At 40.3% G+C, this 21822-nt stretch overlaps 2 protein-coding genes across 6 annotated transcripts in view; one reads left to right on the top strand and one right to left on the bottom strand.

Annotated features, from left to right (window-relative positions):
- Positions 1-1777, top strand: part of ASTN1 (astrotactin 1) — a 374655-nt gene extending 372878 nt beyond the window's left edge. The window contains exon 23 of the mRNA XM_017952723.3: positions 1280-1777. Coding sequence (XP_017808212.2) covers positions 1280-1355 — 76 coding nt within the window. The 3' untranslated portion in view covers positions 1356-1777. The remainder of the gene's footprint in view (positions 1-1279) is intronic.
- The window catches only part of PAPPA2 (pappalysin 2), a 271490-nt gene that overhangs the window by 50945 nt on the left and 198723 nt on the right, over positions 1-21822 (bottom strand). For all 5 annotated transcript variants that reach the window (XM_021933974.2, XM_021933973.2, XM_021933976.2 and 2 more), the window contains 3 exons: positions 8435-8603; positions 6928-7063; positions 4868-4977 (listed from right to left, as the gene is read on the bottom strand). In XM_021933974.2, coding sequence (XP_021789666.1) covers positions 4868-4977; positions 6928-7063; positions 8435-8603 — 415 coding nt within the window. The remainder of the gene's footprint in view (positions 1-4867; positions 4978-6927; positions 7064-8434; positions 8604-21822) is intronic.

Consider the following 21822-nt stretch of genomic DNA (forward strand, 5'->3'; position numbering starts at 1 on the left):
GGTGCGCTTGTATTTATAATATTTATCTTGTCAGTATTTTATTTTGTAATAGTAGGGTTTCTTGAAGCATTTCAGTGGAATTACCTAAGGTGCTTGTTAAAGACGCTCATTCCAAAGCATCTCCAGTCTTTCTGAAGGCTGGAATCCTGCTGTTCTTTTTACATACTGCCCAAGCGATTCTTAAGGACACAAACATTTAAGATTGAGTACAACATGGAACAACTCCCAAGATAAGTCAATTTGACTTACAAGGATTTTACTCGACATGGAGTTTCATTTAACGAATTGCCTTGGTTTATGAGGCATTTCTTCGTATTTATGAGGACAAGGTTAGATTTCGCACCCTGGGTGAGTTGCTGAGTGCCACAGAACCTAGCCATCATGAGATCATCTGTGGCTGGTGCATAATCTCATCCTAGAGGCCCCGAGGTACATAAGGGCAATCATCTCATCATCATTTCCACTGCATCCAGTGACTTCTTTTTTCTTGTTTTTCTTTTGCTATAAAATTGCAATTTCCTAAACACAGAGCATCTCTTGCAAGCTTTGTTTGTAAGCAATATTCTTTAACATAGTAACTGTGAAAGAGCAGAGAGAGCATAGGTAACAGCTTGTTTTGCTACTCTGTGATAATTAGTGTTCACCATTGGTTAACTACTTGGTTTTCTTTTGGTATAAAGGGTATTTATTTGGAGTTCAAGAAAACATTAAAATGTTAATTATGTTTTCAACTTCTGAAATTCTGATTGCTGGGAATTTTTCTAGAAACAAATAATCCTTCTAAGGTAAGGACAAGACTCATTTCGCAAGTTACCTCAGCTCTTCCCTTACATTTTGGAAGCAGCTAATTTAATGATTTCACTTTGTTTTCACATGGAAATGTGACACAAGCCTCAAGAGTTCCAGAAAAGCAATTGCATCCCTATCAATACTGTGAACTGTGACAAGCTGTATAGTTTAGTTATACACTCAAATTATAAAGAGCAGGGCAGAATCTCATACAGATGAGAAGAGGCAGGCAAACTGAGGGGAAGCAACCTGCCTCAAATAAGAATGGCAACTGATCAAGAAAACGTACTATGCATCAAGTAAGCTAAGGTCTATTCATACATTTCTCATCTGATACTCACATTAATCTACTGAGATCAGTGTTATTTCCACTTACACATGAGGAAATGGAGGTACTGACTAGTAAATTGCCTAAGGTTATGCAGTTGGTGAATAAAAGAGCTCATGAGTTAAAAATTCAGCTTTTAGAAAATATATTTTTTTATTGCAGGGTCTTCAGTGTTTCTCTGCTAACATCCTCAAAATCAAGTCTGGTCAACCTACGTCAAAAACCAAGAATTTACTGACTAAATCATAGTCATGATAAATGCAATGATAGAAACGATCATGTTTGATATACTGACTTAAGGAAGATGTTCCGCATGTTTTTTCCTGAGGTGGTCAACTTAGAATTGACAAGGATATGTCAATAAGAAGCTGCTGGAATGCATCCAGACTGAGAAAAAAATATGCATTTACTTCTGAAGTAGAAGATGGTGCTACCTGCATGTTCTCACTTATAAGTGGGAGCTGAACAATCAGAACATATGGATACAGGGAGGAAATTAACACACACTAGGGCCTGTCAGGGGGCCAGAGGGAGGGAGAGTATCAGGACAAATAGCTAATGCATGTGAGGCTTAATATGTAGGTGGTGGGTTGATTGATAGGTGCAGCAAACCATCATGGCACACATTTACCCACGTAACAAACCTGCACATGCTGCATCTGTATCCCAGTACTGAAAATTAAATTAAATTAAAAAGAAAAAAAGAAAATGGTGCTACAGCAGTTTCTTTGCTCATTCAACCAATGTTTCTAAGAAACCTACAAAGTGCCAGGCACTGAAAAAGGCATCAGGAATATAAACAAGAACAAAATGCTATGGAATAGAAGTAAATAAACAATAATGATTTCCCCAAAAGGATAGCTGAGAAAAGGGAGGCTTTAATCGAACAGAGAAAATTGTTTTCCAGTTTAGAGTCAAGTCACTGTAATTGGTATCCCTGCTGTTTTCATGAAGACAAATGGACTGTCATTTTCTAGAATGTTCCATTAGAAACACAGAGGTGGAAGAAACCCTGCTGACTGGAAGGCTTGCACTCAGGCCTCACAGACCCTGCATCTTTGACTGTTCCCAAAGACGCCTTGTGGGGTGGATGGTGAAGCAAATGAAGAAGGATCGATTTCAGTTTATGCCCAAGAGAAAGAAAATGCTCATGCATGCCCAAGGCTTTCTCCCTTTGCCTGCTTATAGAGAAAGAGAAGTGTTTCATCATAGCACACTGAGTTTATGAGGCTGAAAGAAAGGGTCTAGACCATCTGGCACATCATGAAACACGAGGCAGAAACTCTTTCTCCAAGGCACTGTAATTCCAGCTACTGTAGTTTAGCTAAACCTTAACAACAGAATGGAGAGTAAAAGTGAAAGTCTGGAAAGGCCAGGGGATGGGAGAACCTGTGGAGGTGTTTTTCTGGCCCTCTCCTTCATACTTCAATGCAATCTTCACACTGCCCTCAGCACTGAGGTGCACTCCACCTCCACTCAGAGTTCTCATGAGGCTTGACATCCTAGGAAGGGCAGGCAATGCCTGGTGGGATCTTGCCTGCCTGCTTCGCCTGACCTCATTCTTTTACCACCATCTTTCCTCTCCCTCAGTACCACACATACCCTGGTTTCAGCCAGATGGAACATTTACTATTTCTTACCCTCTTGAGTGCTCCTCTTGATCACAGTTTAAGACCCAGAGGAAAAGCTTTTTGGTCAGTTTCCATTGATCCTTCCCCAACTCCACTAGGCTCCTGAGCAGAAGACTTGGTTGCTTCCTCTCAGGTGTTCCCATAACACCTCTACTACGTTCAAACCTTTTCCCATGTGACATCATCATAGATATCTGATTTCATGGCCAAATTGTAAGTCCTTAAACAGAGGGACTATTATTTTTCACCTCCACATCCCATCACTCAGCATAGCTCATGGCACATAATAACCTCAGTAAATGTTTGTTGAATGAATGACTAACTGAATTAATAGGATTGTGTTATTCTCCATTCCTCACCCAAATCACACTTAGAGTATGTTTTTTCCTGAACCTCCTGCTGTGACACAAATCCATGCCCACAATAAAGCACAATTAACCTGTGAGGAAAAAGCAGAGACTTGAGGATAATGTTTGAATGAAATGTGGCGTATCTCTGGAGTCCTCTTTTGCTCATCCAATGAGAACAGACTTGCAAGAATTTTGTTAAACAGCCTAATAATTAAGTAACCAAGCTCTTAGGCTTTCTGATGTCCCCACCCTCCTCTATTCTAAGAAGAAACAATTAGTTTACAACACGATTTTCTCCATTTAACTCTTGCATAGCCTTTTCTTTCTCTTTTTCATTCACTCATTTCACAAATATTTATTGAGCACATATCAAATACTAGGCACTGTTTTAGGATCTAGGGATATAATAATGATAAAACAGACAATAATCTATCAATGAGCTTTTTAATTTAATGGCAGAAAAAGATGATAGATAAGTAAGTAAAATATGTAATATTCTTGGTAATGATACATCCTAAGGAGGAAAAATAAAAGGAAAGGAGACAGAAAATGTCAGGGGAGTTAAAATGTTAGATATTAATAGAATAACCAAAGAGGGCCTTCCTGAAATTTGACTAAAAATCTGTAAGACGGAAAGGAGCAAACCATGCAGATATTCTGGAGAAGAACATCCTGGGCTGAAGGAAGCAAAAGCGCAAACATGCTGAGGTGAGGGTGTGGCTGGCATGTTTAGGAAAGAGCCAAGAAGCCACCAAGGCAAGATTAGGGGGAGCCAAGGAAAGCACGAGGAAGATGGAGTTGGAAAGGGAAAGGCGGCCACAGGAGGAAAGGAAGCCCCAGAGCTGAGAATCCTGATTTCAGAAGAATCAAATGTGCAGATGTAGACATCAATGCAAGTTTTGACAGGAGGGCTGGCTAATGTGGCCACACCCCAGGAGTCAAAGTGTTTCAGAAGCAAGGAGAGGGGTGCCGTAAGGGTCAGAAGATGACAGCCGCATTGAGGGAAGTGAGTGGTTCATTCTGTCGACATTGGATTCAAATGTGAGTCATTTTACAGGGGAGGGAGGAAAAATGGTTTACAAATGGCAGTGAGGAGAGAGGATGATGTCTTGCAGGCCCAGGGTTAGGAGGGGCATGAGGGAGAAAGCAGCAAGGAATGAGTCTTGCGGGGGAGGCAGAGTCCTCAGTGGAGAGCCAGATTTCAGATAGAAAAGGAAGCAAATGGAAAGAAAGCCCAGAGAAGAGGCTGTGGATGTCGTGGATTTTGCTGATGACTGACTTTGAATAGCAGATGGCCCAGGAAAAGGATTTCAGGTTTAGAAAGGGTGGGAGACGGATAAAGGAAAGGCAATTCTCTTCTTACTCAGTTCCTTTAGGCACTCCCCTGCTTGCAGTTTTATTTTCATCTTTTCTAATCCATCCTTTTCTTTCCATCCTTCTTTCATCTTTATATATTTCTTTGACTTATCCTAACCTGTCCCATCCTATTTTTCATTAGTAGTAATTTTCCTTTCTGTTCCTTATGTCTCTAAGATTTCTTTCCATCTTATACTTCAAACTTTCCTTTAGATGTGAGCTATCTTTTTTTTTTTTTTCAAGCCTCCCTCTTTTTGCTTTTCAATGTTTAACTTTTCTTTCTAGGAATAATCCATGTGGTTGTTTGCTTTAAGGATGCTTTGAAAGTCTCTGAAATTACTCCGAAAAACAATGTTCCAAATGTTGCTCAGCAGACTCACGTCTTTGGCACATAACGATGTCCGTTTCCTCACCTGGACTTTGACAGGTTCCATCCAGTGCTCCAGAGTGTCAGCAGTGATGTTCTCAGGCAGCATCACGGGGTCACTGGGGGGGATTACACACAATGGGGAACACACTGCACCTGAAAGAACAGAAGTTTACGGCAGAGACTTGAACTTCCCAGATCTCGTTCTTTTTCTTTCAGGAATCAATAGCTTTGAGTTTTTAAAGAACAATTGATTTCATTATGGGTCACCATATTATGATGTTGTAGGCAGGGCTGATAGTTATCTGTGTTCCCGTAAGGGTACTTTCACACTAATTGGTAAAGAGACTTTCCCCCAACCTAACTCCACTTGCCCCAAGTGTCCCCTCCTCTGTCTTTTCCAGTATAACACCTCCTCTGGAATGCCTGAATTTCTACACGATCTAGTAACTGAAAGATTGACTCCTGGCCCAGCGGGCCTCCAAGATCTCCTCCAGGACTCTAGCTAGACAAAGTCCATCCTGATTGGCTCATACCTTTTAAGTATATCTAATATCATTCCTGTTTACATGGTCTCCTGGAAGCTTACAATTGCAACAACTACTACCTAAGAACTTGACATGCTGGTAGTGGTGGTGGTGGATGGCAGGAAATGACCCAGAAATTATAAAATTACTCCAGATACTATTCTCTCTGTTGCTGCACTAAAGATAATTGCATTGGCAGCCAACAAACCTATTTGATTAAAGGAGGAAGCAGTGAAGAATCAGAAGCAGAGACTTTGGGTATGTATTGGTCTCTTGCAGAAAAATCTTGCTGTATTCCCTTCCACACAGAGTCCAAATATCTCCTAAAATTATATTAAGAGAAAATACACCCTCTAGGTTCTCTATTTCCTCATCTATACATTTGATGATTTCCAAGTTTCTTTTTAGTCCTTACTATCTATGTTTCTATGTTTTCAGTGACTTTTAAAACAATCAAAAGAGCTACATCCCTCTTAAGGGCTCTAGATATGTGAGTATATGATATTTTAATGCAGAAATTGGATGCTTGGAGGATGAGAATCTGTTTGTGAAACACCACCCAAGAGGCACATCTGAATTCCCTGATACTCTATGCCTGACCACAAGACATCACTGTGCAAACAGCATCTTGAAGACGGCAATGAGCTTACTAGTTAATACAAATTATACTCATTGGCATTGGTTAGAATGTCTGATAAAATTATTCCTTGCTAATGCAGTTCAGAATTTAGGAGTAATCTTACAAGGTTTCGCATCAGCTACAACTCTTTTCTATGATATTTAGGGCCAGTCAAGGCAAAGTTAACATCACTATAAATCAGTTCTGGCCACAAAGACCTTTAATTGTAATTGCTTGAATAAGAAGTTGTCCATGGCTCTGGAACCTAGTCCTCTGCAGAGAAAGAATGGTTGAAGAATGATGCATGAAAGAGGAATCTCAAATCATCCCTTTCAGTAATTCTCCACTCCAGTAACAACCACAGAGAATAAAGAAGAATGGAAGAGCCCAGCAGACACATGCTATGTGGCTACACAGTCCCACCTTTCATCTTGGAGCTACAAACCATACCACAAATCCATCTGGTCTAGGCCCCTCAAAGTTGCCATAAATCTCATTTTTACTAAAGCAGCTAAGAGTCAACTTGCAATTTCAATCCACTCTTCAGGGAGAACAGTGTCTCTGCTTCGAGATTCAGCTGGGCAGCCTGGGTTCAGTGGCTCATGCCTGTAATCCCAGAACTTTGGGAGGCTGAGGTGGGCGGATCACTTGAGGTCAGGAGTTTGAGACCAGCCTGGCCAACATGGTGAAGTCCCATCTCTACTAAAAACACAAAAATTAGTCAGGCGTGGTGGCAGGCGCGTGTAGTCCCAGTTACTTGGGAGGCTGAGGCAGGAGAATTGCTTGAACCCAGGAAGCGGAGGTTGCAGTGAGCTGAGATTGCGCCACTGCATTCCAGCCTGGGCGACAGAACAAGACTCCATCTCAAAATAAATAAATAAATAAAATTTTAAAAATTTCAGCTGTGCTCAATAAAAGAATGACATGGAAATTGACTTTAAGATTCACTCCTATCCTTACCAATCCCATATCCTTGTTCACATTTGTACTCCACGGAATTCAGCTCTGATGGGGGTGGTGGGCATTCTCCTTGCAGATTCTCACACAACTTAAACTCCTGGGTCCACAGTCCCTCTTTAGTGCAGAGGATGGGAAGCTAGAATATCAAAAGTAAACATCTTAATTATCGTTTTTTTAACTTTATTGAGAGTTGAAAAAAAGTGGTCTGATTAAGTGGTAGTATTCTCCAGTTCTAGAACCTGGACCAAAAGACACTATTGAAACAACATATTGTTACTGGTCAAAAAAAAAAAAAAAAAGCCAAAAAAATTCTTTGCTTTTTCCAGGCAGAGGAATCATGATGACAATTTTTTTCCATTAATGAAATGTATTAACAATGTATTTTCCTTTATATATAGGAATACAATCAGCTATCAACCAAAGCTCATGAATTCAGAGCTATTTTCGGAATTGTTTCCCAGATGGTGTTGTTTTGCACTGATTCATCCCTACTATCACACAAATGCTGCTTGTGGCAAATGTCAGATTTTTTCAAGATGAGCTTCATCCGTGAAACCAATTCATAATATTTCCTAAAGGTGTGTTTTTGCCTTTCTGCTTGAATGGACACATCATAGTTGCTTTTGGTCTCACCAAAATTCTATTCCCTTTCTCCACATGTGTGCTGGTTTGTAAAACTCTTGGCTCCACAAATTATACTTTATCTAGAACACAGAGAGTAGCACTAACTCTCAAAACTCCAAAATGTAAGATTTTAGAAATGTAGGTAGCCCTCCCTTCATCTGGTCAACTCGATGGTTCCTTAACCCATCAGTGCAAATGGATGTGCTTGATTTCTCAGGGGTCTCATTTTCTGTCATATTCTTTTCACATCTGTTCCATGGTGCTTACCTTGGAGTACCGAAAACTAAGATAACAGGTGCCAGGGAGCAGACAAGGACATTGACCTTTGCCTAGGAAGTCTGCTTGACTTCCTGTCTCATGTATGTGTGTGAGGCTTGAAAAGATTCTAAAATAAAATTGCTTTTAGTCACACAACCAAGATAAGACTGTGTTTTTCATTTGAGACCTTTTGTGCCAAAATCCTAGGGAGGGGAATAGTCAAACAGCACTTCCAGCTTTGCCAAGGAATTTGTGTTTCTGTTCAGGACTCTGTTCTAGAAAAATAATAATACTAGTATTTGTAGTCAACTTATGTCAATGGCCATCCATGAGAGGGGATCACATTGCTAAATCAGGATCCTAGCATTTTTTTGGGGATATACCTGGTACTGCACCCATTGGATTCTTCTTCTTACCTCAGAGGAAGTTCTGAACTCAGGAGAGAACATTTCAAATATGTGGTATTTTCTGAATTTTCTATTGCATAATACCAACACTCTCGATTAGAATCCCAAGTCTCTGCCTGTTGGAATTCTTTAGAAATTTCATTTCTCAAATTTCTTGGATTGGGCATCAAGATTAGAGCACAGCCTGATCCAAAATAAGTTCAAAAAATGTTCCTTACCTTTTCACTTTCCTGGTTACAGTTGAGTACACACTGGCTGTCCAGGTTGAAGCCATTGGTACATTCATACATGCCTTCAAACACAGGAGGGGGTGGCTCACACACCACAGGAATGCAGCTGCCTTGCTCCCAGATTCCACCTTCCAGGCATTGTATCTTCAGGAACTTGCTGATAAAACATAAAACAAAAGAGCTCATCAGAATCTCTCAAGGAGGTCATGAAAGAAGACTCGATCCTCAGCAATATGGGATAAGAATTAGCAAATAGGCAGGGACAGATGGTTTTTGTGAGCCATATGTCCCACTGTCCGAGGCTAATTTCTAAATCATGGAACTAAAAATAGTAATGTTCATTTATTATTTGAAGTAGTAGTAAATGTTATATAGAAATATTTCATCTACTACTCTTAAGAGGGTTTGATAAATAGTGCAGCATCTAAATTGTAGTTGGGTTTTCTCTGAGATCTTCATCTTGGAAAAGACTCACAACTAAGTACAATGAAATGTCAGGTAGGATGGGGTACAGAAAAGGTTATCGCATATTCAGAGAACTGATCGGAAGTGATTTGAGGATCAACAGTGTTGATACGGCAATATAATTGATGAAGTTGCTACTATTTATTGGTTCTTCAGAGAGGGGAGAAAGTGCAGCAATATGAGTTTTCTTTTAAAACAGAGATTCTGAACCTAACTTTCAGAAGGACAATAACTTCCGAGATGACTGTTTCATTTGTTTACAAGTTTATTTTTCCTTGGAAAGAGTGCATACCTTTCACCAGCTTCTCAAAGTAGACATGACTCAATACTGCCCTGGAAGAATTGGTCCTCCTTCTCATGCCCAGACATGGTTCCCAACCAGAGTGACAGCATTTGATGTGGACTAGAGTCAATGGAATTAGGGTCCTTGCTACTGAGGATTCCATTCCATTCCCCTTTTGACTCACTGCAGTTTGAAAGTGCTTTCCATGTTGCTGTTTTAACATATCCACTTCTAATGCAAAACACTCCTGGTTACAGATAAGCTTGTAATTCTAAAATAAAAATAACCCTTTGGCCATTGACTCTTCCAAACATGTAGTAGCCTTAAATTACCATTTTCTAGTCTCATTATGCCCCTTTTAAGGTTAAATATGCCCACCAACCCCTGCATATTATCTTCTGACTATTGTGCCATACCTCCTGTGGGCTTCTGCAGTACTCTAATCTTACACTAGTAAAACATTTATCACATTGTTTTATAAATGCACATGTGACTGTCTTTCCCACTAGATTGAAAGCTTCCAGAAGCCAGAGGCTATGTGGTGGTCTTGTTTTTAATTCCCAAGAACTAAAATAATATCTGGTTTATATTCAGCATTAAATAAATATCTGCTGAATTGAATCATTGAACTGAAACTAACAGCATGTCAGGCACATTGCAAGGCACATTCGATGATACCAAGTTGAATCATTATAATACTAATGAAATCATCTTTTTTTTTCTTTTTCTTTTTTTTTTTTTTATGAGATGGAGTTTCAGTCTTGTTGCCCAGGCTGGAGTGCAATGACGCTATCTCAGCTCACTGCAACCTCTGCCTCCTGGGTTCAAGTGATTCTCCCGCCTCAGCCTCCCAAGTAGCTGGGATCGCAGGCATGTGCCACCACACCTGGCTAGTTCTGTATTTTTAGTAGAGATGGGTTTTCTCCATGTTGGTCAGGCTGGTCTTGAACTCCCGACATCAGGTGATCCACCCGCCTCAGCCTCCCAAAGTGTTGAGATTAGAGGCGTGAGCCAATGTGCCCAGCCTATGAAATCATCTTTTTAATCCCCACTTCATAGAAACACACTGAACGATGTTAAGTAATTTGTCAAAGATCTCACATCACAGAATTCATTCAACTTCAAATAATTTTAATAATAAAATATTTTAACAGTTAAACACATGTAAATAATACATACTTAGAAATAAGTTGAGTGTTTTATTATTAAATAATTATTTAGATTCATATCTTTATTCCCAAGAACATTTTGCAATAGAAATCTGATTTTTGGCAGGGTATGGTGGCTCTCTCCTATAATCCCAGCACTTTGGGAAGCTGAAGCAGACAGGTTTCTTGAGGTCAGGAGTTTGAGACTAGCCTGGGCAACATGGCAAAACCCTCATATCTGCAAAAAATACAAAAATTAGCCAGGCACAGTGGCGCGCACCTGTAGTCCCAGCTGCTGGGGAGGCTGAGGTGGGAGGATGGCTTGAGCCTAGAAAGTTGAGGCTGCAGTGAACTATGATCTTGCCACTGCACTCCAGCCCAGGTGATAGAGTGAGACTGTGTCTCAAAAAAAAAAATCTGATTTTTATGACTGGAATTTTTTTGCATCGTAGTTCTTTCCGACTTTCAGGTTCAGGAGTACATGTGCAAGTTTGTTACATGAGTAAATTGTGTGTCACAGTGGTTTGGTGTACAGATTATTTCATCACCCAGGAAATAAGCATAGTACCCTGTAGGTAGTTTTTCCATCTTCACCCTCTTCTTCCCCTCCACTTTCAGGTGGGCCCCACTGTCTGGTGTTCCCTTCTTTGTGTCCATGTATACTCAATGCTCCCCTCCCACTTACAAGTGAGAACATATGTTATTTGGATCAAACAACATTTAAAGGTAAATGTTATTATCCACACTTAAGAAAACTGAACCTGAGAGAAAAGTAAAGCTCACTCAAAACACACAGCAAACCCTGCAGGCAGGATGCAGACCCAGGTTTGCTCACAGCCGAAGCCCCTGGTCCTCCTGCCACATCAGGCTCTAACTGTTTCTGGCATGCTCCACAGTTTTACTAACGCATCCTCATCCTCGGCTGAGCACTCAGAAGTCCTGTGTCCCAATGCCACATCCATAAGTGGGCAAAAAAGAAGTTTAACTTTAAATTTTTGTATTGAGTAATGAATTACACATAGAAAAATATGCAAATCTTAGTGTGTGGCTTGAGGGAGTTTTACCTGTGAATACAGCTGGGTAACCAATCACCAGTCAGATCAAGATGCAGAACATGTCTAGACCCTAAGAATTCCCCCTTGCATTCTTTCCCAGTTAAAATCCCCCCACCCTCACAGCATACAGTATTCTGCAACACCACACACTTCTGATTTTCATCAGCATAGAGGAGTTTTGCCTGGTTTTAAACTTTATACAAATGAAATGTACTGCTTAGTAAATTGCTTCTTTCCCTCCAGAAAGATGACATTTAAAAATGCCTCTCCAAATCTATTTTCAATTAAGGGTTTGCAGCTCTTTTTTACTCTAACGAGGCTCCTTTCTGTCCCTCTCCTAGAATGGATATTTTACTCCTCCTTCACACTGCAGAGTTTATATCCTCCCAGGGACTCTCTTCTTTCTACCACCTCCCACAGATGAAATCCTTCTCCTACCTCTGCTGAACTGACATCCCCCAGCTGGAGAAAGCAGGCAATACCACTGACAGCAGGGGAGAGGCATGGCTATAAAAACCTTGCATGTCAGCATGATTATAAAGGAAAACCCTTGCTTGGCCAGGACGATCATATTTTGACTTCATGTGGTATTTTTCTCTGAACTGGTTGGAATACTTCAACCATGGAAATAGTCTTCCCTTTCCTTGCCCAGAGTTAAGGAGCCATTCAAGAATGCCGATTTCATATATTTCCTTGCCAGTTTAATAACCTCAGGGGTGAGGGTAGACAGATCAAACTTGGATGGGGAAGAAGAATGTAGCCTTCCATCATGGCACCCAGACAATGCAACAGGCCCTGCGCTACAAACCACCATCAACACAGGGAGGAGGATGGCTAGACTGCAGCAAGAGAATAGCACAGCTACACCGGACCCCGACCGGAGAAGAGGCACTGCAGGGAAAGGTTGGCAGACAGAGTCCCAATTCCATAGGAAATTCTGTTTTCTTTCTGCAGGAGTTCCTTTGCCCCTCTGAGCCTCAATTCTTTTTCCTCATGGTTTCTTCTCCTTTGTACAGAAGACAGCTTTGCACTGCCATCTCTCCATGGGCCTCCCAGGACTTCCACATCTCTCTATATCAGACAACCAACGTCTCCACCCTCAGTCTTCTAGCAAAGCATTTGATAGGTTAAGTATCTCGGGGCCCAATAGTGAGGGCTGTCTCATTTTGCCTGATGTTCATGTCGTGGATCTCAGCTTATGGTGCAAGCCTTGAGATTTCATGGTATGAAATTTGGCACTGCAGTGCTATGAGCTGGTTGGATTGTGCCAGGAGTTCAGAGTGTTCTGGATTCTTCCTAGTCCCAAGAAATTTGGTTTCCCCACAGGGCCCTTGAAGAAGACTGAAGCCTAAATCTTGCCACCCATCCTGCTCATGTTTTTGTTACTTAGCGCTATGGACTAAATGTTTGTGGCCCTTGCAAACTCATATGGTGAAATGTTAACTCCCAATGTGATGGTATTTTAGGGGGTAGGGTCTTTGGAAGGTAATTAAGTCACGAGGGTGGAGCCTTCCCAATGCCCTCATGAGAAGACATGTAACAGCTTGCCCTCTCTGTGCTCTGCCATGTGAGGACACAGAAAAAAGATAATCATCTGGCCGGGTGCGGTGGCTCATGCCTGTAATCCCAGCACTTTGGGAGGCCGAGGTGGGCAGATCACGAAGTCAGGAGTTCGAGGTCAGCCTGGCCAACATGGTGAAACCCCGTCTCTACTAAAATTACAAAAATTAGCCAGGCGAGGTGGCAAGCGCCTGCACTCCCAGCTATTTGGTAGGCTGAGGCAGAAGAATTGCTTGAACCTGGGAGGCGGAGATTGCAGTAAGCCGAGATCGCACCACTGCACTCCAGCCTGGTAGACAGAGTGAGACTCTGTCTCAAAAAAAAAAAAAAAAAAAAAAAAAAAGACAATCATCTGCAAGCTAGGAAGGTACCCTCGCCAGATAGGGGATCTGCCAGCACCTTGGACTTCTCAAGTTCCGGACCTGTGAGAAACAAATGCATGTTGTTTAAGCCACCCATCTATGGTGTTCTGTTGCGGCAGCTCAAACTGACTGAGACACAGCAATGGATGGACTGATTTCCAGTGCCTCTGCATTGCTTCTAGTTTGGTGATGTTGAGGAGTGACCTTTGACACCTTTAAAATCATGAATGAAAAAACTGGTTTATTCACAATGATCCTTTGTGTATGGCTTATGCATCAGGAACCAAATGACTCCTTGAAGTCATGAAGTGAATAGATTGCATTTGAAAGAATGATAGCATTGGATACTAGATAAACAGGCCCTTACCAGGACAGAGATTCCAAAACATCTCTGATAGCCCATGCCAAGCACCCTCCATGTAAAACATTCTACTCGCTGTCTATCAGCCAAAACATCTCATTTGTAGACAGGAAATCACATTAGTAACCATGAAGTGATTTACCCGCACACAGCAATTCATAGATTTCAAAGTTCTCAATTCATAATATAACATTCTGATCATGAGATTAATGATTTCCAACTTACATGTGTAGACCAATCCCATCAGAATTATGTAGAAGCCACTTTAAAAAATCTAGATTGCTAGGCTTAGTGCATTAAACCTCCTGACAGTGGCCCAGGACTCCGTATCTTTAAACTTGTCAGAAGTTTTTATGTGCAGCCAGGTTGGCAAACTACTAAAATTCACGCTACCTTCTCATGCTAATAAGGTGTAGAAACCAGAGAGGAAGATCATCCACCTCACAGCCCTGTGACTGTTCCATTTGGTCTTTGCTAAGCATCCAGCCTTTTGGCTAGGGTTGTTAGTTGAGAGTTCTTGCTCTGTGATTTCTTCCTTACTCTGTAAATGGTATCATGAGGAGTTGGGGTTGGGGGAAGGTTTGTATTTATTTTCCCTCTAACTTCTCTAGACAAATCAGCACAATTTCCAAGTTAGAAGGTGCTTTTTCCAATTTCGAGAACTTATGGTATCCTCCTAGTGCTGAAAACCCAGCTGTGCTCTTTCTGCTTCTTACATCATTGCCAGAAATAAAGATCTTGTAATCAAAAGTTGGCTGAAAGTTTGATTGATGTCACTTGAGGCACACATAGTCTACCCCATCCTTCTATCACCACTGTAAGGTTTTCAAGAGCAACATTTATTTTCCATTGGAGAAAATAAAAGAATGATTTGTTGAGTCCCAGAGAATTATCATGTCTTTGCCGATCAAGGGCACCTCGTGTCTCCAGTGGGGACTCCCTCAAGAATAATAACAACAACAGAAAAACAACAACATGTAGAGCACTTAAGTGCTAACTATTGTATAGAAAAATATACATCTATACTATTTTGTCCTCAAACACACTTTGTGTGATAGGGACTATTATTGTTTAGATTCTTGATTCCATCACTCCACATATTAGCCTCCTCAGCCATCCCCAGCTCAGTAAATGATACCATCAGCTGCCCTGTTGCTCAAACTTGGAACTTAGAAGCCATCACTGATTCTGTTCTTCCTCTCAATCTTACCTTTTTGCTCACCCCATCTGCTTTCTTCTAACCTGTCAACAAGTCCTGCTCCATCTCCCAGGTATTTCTGAAAATTGTCTCTACACTTCAGCATTACCACAAACATTAACACAAGCCACCATCTCTCACTTCCTAACTGAACACTCCACTTCTCCTCTGGATCCCTTCCCAGCCAGTCAGCGAACAACAGTCAGAGGGAACTTTCAAAAAAATAAATTTCCCTGTGTAGAACATTTCCATTGCTTCTGTTAGGAGGAAAAATGAAATCCAAAGTTCTTTCTTCAGTCTACAAGGTCCTGTGTGTTCTGGCCCCAATTTCTCCAACCTTATTCAATGCCACATTCACCTTCCTTAATGCACTTCACCGACACTGGACTTAGAATCCCAAGCACAACCCATGACCTTTCCAGCCACAAGAGTTGATGCCATTCTCTCGAGTCGTGATGCTTTTCTTTTTTTTAATCTTCTCCTGACTGGCTCCTTCTCTTTCTTCCTATCTAAGCATAATTCTTACCACCCCAGAGCATCCTTATTTTGCCCCTCTAACTTTTTCTTTTTTAATCAAAGCATCTTTTTTTCTTTCTTAGGATGCATACCCTGAATTATTTTGTATATTGGTTTTACTTGCTTATCATCAGCTCCCACCATGGAAAAGAGCTTGGTGAGGGCAAAGCATTATTTGCTATGATATTCCCAGTGCACAGCACAATGCCTGGTACATAATAGCTGTCAATAAATATTGGTTCAATGAATGTATAGATGTTGATTTTATAGATGAGGTAGGATTTAGAAACATAAAATAACTTGCCTGGGGTTATCTAACTGGTTGATGGCACAGCAGAGATGTGCACTATGATGAGTCTCATGCCTATGCCTATATTATAATATGGAAGCACTCATGTTTCCACCAATGGAGCTACAGATAAATTACCTCTCCTCATTTAGTGAGTTTGTGCTGAGGATCCCAAAATCCTATCATTTAGAATATCCCTAAAAAGAAGATGTAAGGGAAAGAGGCAATTGCATGATTTCCATTATATGAATTAGAAAACTAAAGCATTAATTTGTTGTGTTTTGTCTGACACATGGTCAGTTTTTGAACTGAAGTTAGAAAGCCTTTTCACTCAGAATACGGTTAAACCTCTTACTACACACAGTGTGGTACCTAAAGTAGCAATATTAGAATCACCAGGGAGCTTGTTAGAAATAAATCTCAGGATCCACTTCAGACTGACTCAACAAGAATGTGCATTTTTAAAAGACCCCCAAATAATTCCTATGCATATTAAAGATTGAGAAATAGTGATCTAGACCAATTTAAAAGACACGGTTCTCTACTTAGCCCCAAACAGAACCATCAGCACTTCCAAAGCCCATGCCAGTTTTCCTCTAACAAATTGCGGGCCTGGTTTCCCAAACCAATTTCCTAAATATGGAGTAAGTGGACTTCAGACACGGTAAGTCTGCAGCCCATCATAGTTATCATGCACTCTCTAATACCAGATCTCCTGATGTCCTATTCTAGCCCTTTCTACAAGATGAGAAATAGTATCAGCAGGACCATCCAACAAGACATACTGGATTTGGCCTTCTTCTCTGACAAAGAAAAAAAAAAAGCCCCTTACAAAGCTCTCCTCACATGTAAAACAGAGCCTCTCTGAAAAAAATGAGCCACCTGCTAACTCGTAAAAGTGTGTAGACTATTTTACTTTCATGTCCCACCCCTCACTTTTATCTTTGGACTTTCTTCTGCTAATTCTTATGTCTCCAGATTGGCAGGTACAATCATGCCTGGTCCCTAGGTTTGAACACCTAAACCCAAGTTTGGGGCCCCTTCTCCATTTTCCATTGCTGATGTCTTAATCATCTACATCTCCTTTCCTAGTCTCACTCACTTCAAGTTCAACAACTCCCACTTCATCTCTTTTCATGAGTTTCTTCCATTCTCCATGCAGCCAACAGGTTTTTCTACCAAATATGCCCAGGTTATACCCCAAACTAAAAACAACATTTAATAGGAACCTCTTTCTTTCACCATTCAATTACTTGTCCATTTACACATCCATTCAACAAATATTTATTGAGCACCAAGGATATGCCTATTTATTATATTAGGTCTTGCAGTTGTAAAAACAAATATAAATATTATAATAGGGTTGGAATACTGACCCGAGAGAGGCACCAACACTGCCTGCAGGCATGAAGAATATCAGCAAAGGAAGACTTTGAGTGGGTTCACCAGGTAGAGAAGCGGAGGAGGATATGCCAGGCAGAGGGAACAGTGCAGGTGAGAACCCAGAGATTTTAAAAAGTCTTAGCCAAAAGTGTAAATGGAGAAATGGAGGAAATATGCATATTCCCTCTACCTCTCCTTCCCTCCCTCTCTTTTCTACCTATTGTTGGGGAGGGTCAGGGCAGGGGAAGAGCCTGAGGGAAGTCCACTGGAACAAAATTCTGGCAGAAAAGAGCAATACACTGTATACACTCAACTTCAGGGGACAGGTGATCTCATTTGTAAGAACTCCTTTTGTCATCTTCACAAAGTTTTTAGCACAAGAATTCCTCCAGGTATTGTTATATTTCTGTTCCTGATCAGTCTGACTCACAGACAGGCATGATCAAAAGTGCTCACAGGTATATACACACACTCACACCCTCACTTGGGAAGTAACCACTGCAGGTCACTGTTGCTCCTTGAGAAAGCAATGTTATTTGCATGGTCCCTTATCTGGAAGCCACAGCAATGATAAGACCCTAGTCTACTAAAGTGTTATCAGAACCTCTAAAAAGGTGTGGTATACCTAAGGACCTGGAGTACACACAGGTGGATCCTGCATTGGCCATACTCCTGACATTACATTCCTTGATGTGGGCTGGAAGAAAAAGAGCTGATTACCATTTTCCTTGCCCTGACTGAAAAGGGAGAATTGGAAGTCACGGTGGCTTCAGCAGGCCTTTAGTGGCTGCACTGGGAGATTCTCATCAGGAAGAACATGTGGCAGAGTGGCTGAAAGCAGGTGCTCTGGAATCAGGAGATGTTAGAGCTCTAGCCTTGGTGCTTAATAAATCTCTAACTTTAAAAAAAATCACGTAAACTCCATTATTCTCAGTTTTCCTCGCTGGAAAATAGGGATAGTCATACATCCTCCACAGGGTCATAAGTAGATTATGTGAGGTAGTATATTTAAAGCATGCAGTTCAATGAATGGCACATGACCACGATCAACAAGCAGCGGAAATTACTAGCTATGCCTGATGATCAGAAGATCTGCTCAGCCACACTCCTCTCTCTGTCTCTGTCTCTGTCTCTGTCTCTGTCCCTCTCTCTCTCTCTCTCTCTGTGTGTGTGTGTGTGTGGGTGTGTGTGCGTGTGTGATGAGTATGGAATGTTAACATTCTGCTCATTTTCTCCACCCTACTTAATTCTTCATATTTCTGTCCCACCCAGAATCCCTCAGGAGACAGTTTATGAATCAGTTTGACCTGGCCTGACCCCATCACTAGAGAGCAAAAGCAAAACCACAACCAAAATGTTCACTCAATGGGCTGAAGAAAGTGTGAGCCAGAGACACAGGAGGAGTAGGACAAACGAAGACCAGAAAGAACAGCAGGGGGTGAAGTTATGGGTTGAATAAAGTCCTACTGGTTTATATATAACAATTAAGCTCTTACTCAGGTTTCTAAAAATTTACTCTGATTAATAGATATTAGTAGTCAATATAAAACAGCAAGTTTTACAATATGATGCTCTCTAGTTTGGGGTTGAAGTTAACAGGTAAATTTACGAATTCAACAAGGGCTGAGTTTGAAGTGAGAGCATGCATGCCGGTCACCAGGCCCCTTGAAGCCTGCAGTCAAGATCTGGTCTGCAGCTAGGTGTGTATATGAGTGGCCAAGGCTTGGGGCAGAGATTCAATCACTGTGAAGCCAAAAGAGGCTTTAATAAATTAGCCTAAAGCTCACATTATCCTACAATGGCAAGATATTTGAGGATTCCAAGGATAAATTTTGAATGTATTTACTATAAACACTAATTATAAAGCCAGGCAAGGTCTTATTGGAAAGAAAACACATTTCTATTTCTCACAGTTACATAAGTGTACATAGAGATTAATGTGTGTTCTTTCCTTGAGCAATCATAGATAGAACATGTGTATACACGTGTGTAGGTTTAGCACCTATTCACCTATGTATAGGCACATCGCTATGACGCAGAGCTTAACAATTAGGTAGATTACTTTTATAATTTTTTAAAAGCTATGAATCCAGGATACTTAAGGAGTTTTATCTTGCCTTATCTGCACAGTTTTCAGTTGATTAACCAAGTCTTTCTTTCCCTTCCTAGGATAGGATAAAGTCAGTTTGAATCTTCCAGAGTTTCAAGCTATGGTTCAAAAAGATCAAGAGCCTAAAAATCTGGGTAATGTCTCCAGGACATGCCCTTGCCCTTCTCCTTCCAGACCAGCCTGACTTTATTTGCTCATCCTAATTTTTTAAATTATGACCAGATCTATCTTGCTGATTACATGGTTTCTTTTTCTCCCTCTTTCCCCCATTTTCCTTGATCTACTTGAAGCCACTGTAGTACTTGGTCACTTCTTGAGTTGTCAGCAGGAAGATATAAAGCAGACAGAGAGTGTACTAATTGGGGGAGAATAGTACATTTTTAAAAATTTTGTAAACTTTCTATTTTGGTGTGTGTTTTCTTTTACAGGCAAGGGAAATGCACTTTTTCCACTGGTAATTGAAGACCTGTACGTCTGACCTCGAATGCCAATTCCAGTCTTCCTGGACTCTGTGCTATTTTTTTTTAAATTTGTTTTGTTTTGTTTTTAGCATAGGAACCAACCACAGATGGGAGACAATGGCCACTGATAAAAAAGTAGCTGAGTATACTCCATGTTAAAGAAGAAATTTCCCTATTGCACCAGAAGGATAGCCCAAACGGCAACAGTCATTTTGTAAGAGCCATTAACCTGGTAGAAATTATCATGGTATTGATGATGATGGTAATGGTAATGATAATGATAATGATGATGGTGATGATCATAAACAGCAGCAGTGTTGATGAACTGAAGCATAATATGACCAAAAATTTCGCTCAGTTCTTTGCATCTATTATCTCATTTATTCCTTACAAAAAGTGAGTACACCTATTATTTCTATCCTGTAAATCAGAATAATGATGTTCAGTACAGATCAGTAACTTGCTCAAGGTCAAAAAGCTAATAAATAGTGGAGTTGAGATTCAAATTTAGATCTCAATAATGCCAGACCCTGTATAATTAACCACTAAATGAGGAGACAAATCTTGGACTAAGAAAACCCTTCTTAGCCATTTGACTAAATTACCTTCTTTAGAAGTTTTAGGGATGTGTTTAATTCTAAAACTTAATTCTAGAAATTCTAAAAAGTTTTCTGAATATTCCAACTTCAAGGGAGAACTATATCCAGTTTTCTTGGATGTGAATGGATAACAATGAACCAAAACCCATCAAGAAGGAGAGAACAAAACCTTGGCTCCTCATGCAGACCAAAAGTTATTCAGGTATTATTCTAACAGTGCCCTAAGTGCTGTCTACTAAGTCCATGTCTGTGCAACAGTTGTGTTTTAATATATCACTGCTTTTTTTCTGATGGTAATAAATTGTTATGTATCTACCACTTCTTGCAATGATGTTTTACCAAAGTGTTGGCTCTTCTCATTGTGGAGATAGAAAATAAAATAGAAATGTTTGGGGCTAGAAATCACTCAATTATTTCCGTTTATTTTACGAATGCAGGAAAGGGCTGAGAGAAATGAAGTGATTTGCTGAAACAAAAAGCCTTTGTAGCCAATAGCACAGTTTCTGGAGTCAGAATGGTTTTCATCCTAATTTTACCATTTATTGGCTGAGTGATCATGGGCAGGCTACTTAACCACACTGAGTCTCAGCTTCCTCATCTATAATAGGGGATAATAATAATATATTAAAATATTATAATTACTATATCAAATTATATACTATTATATAATAATATATTTTACTATACTATTATTTTGTTAATGATAAAATATATTACTGTTATGACAAATTATGGTGTATTGTGAACAAAATACCTAGCATATATAGCACATAGTGACAAATCATCATCACCATAGTCATCCTCATCAATACCTAACAGAACAGAGCCCAGGCTTTAAGCTTTTTAACACTGCCACACCAATCTTTCTATGTGTGTGGAAACGAGTCAAATATACACACCCATCTCCAGTCCATCTCAGGCTCTCCCCTAAGTTAGGTCAGACAAGGTTTCACTAAAGGCATTCACCAACCAAACATTTGTTAAATAGTAAATAGTCACAATGTGAGGCCTGTTAATTTCAGCCTTGACTTTCATTTGTGTTTGTAGAACTTAAACAGATTTACGTACTTTGGAAAAGTTGATGCTGTGGGCAACCCTCAGAAAGGATGGATGTTTACAATTACCCAAAAGAAGATCTGACACTACAGCACCCCACAGATGGTATCTTGATGAGTGACTTATAGAAACAAAGATTGTCTAACTAAAGTTGGAAGGTTTGAATCATTTAGAAGTTAAATTAATTATGGGCTCTAATGACGTTAACCTAACCTTCACACATAAAGATAACACATAATGAGAAAAAGGCAACCATGGAAGTGAAAGATAAGGGAGAACATAATATGGTCATAATGATAAAATATAAGTCAATCACACTTACTTTAGCTTCCCAGGAAATCAGGTTAATGAAACAGCTAAGGAGTGATTAACGATGATGTGTATGTGGAAGTAAATTGCATAGGAGAAAAAAGAAAGGGTCTTAAAGGAGAGTTTGTGCATATTCTACAATGTGACAAGGAAAGAACTCCTGAAACTACATATACTTTACAACCTCCTTGGAGTTACAATTTTGCTTACATTTTCTCTAT

Source organism: Papio anubis, chromosome 1 (genome assembly GCF_008728515.1).
Source record: "Papio anubis isolate 15944 chromosome 1, Panubis1.0, whole genome shotgun sequence".
Classification (NCBI taxonomy): Eukaryota; Metazoa; Chordata; class Mammalia; order Primates; family Cercopithecidae; genus Papio; species Papio anubis.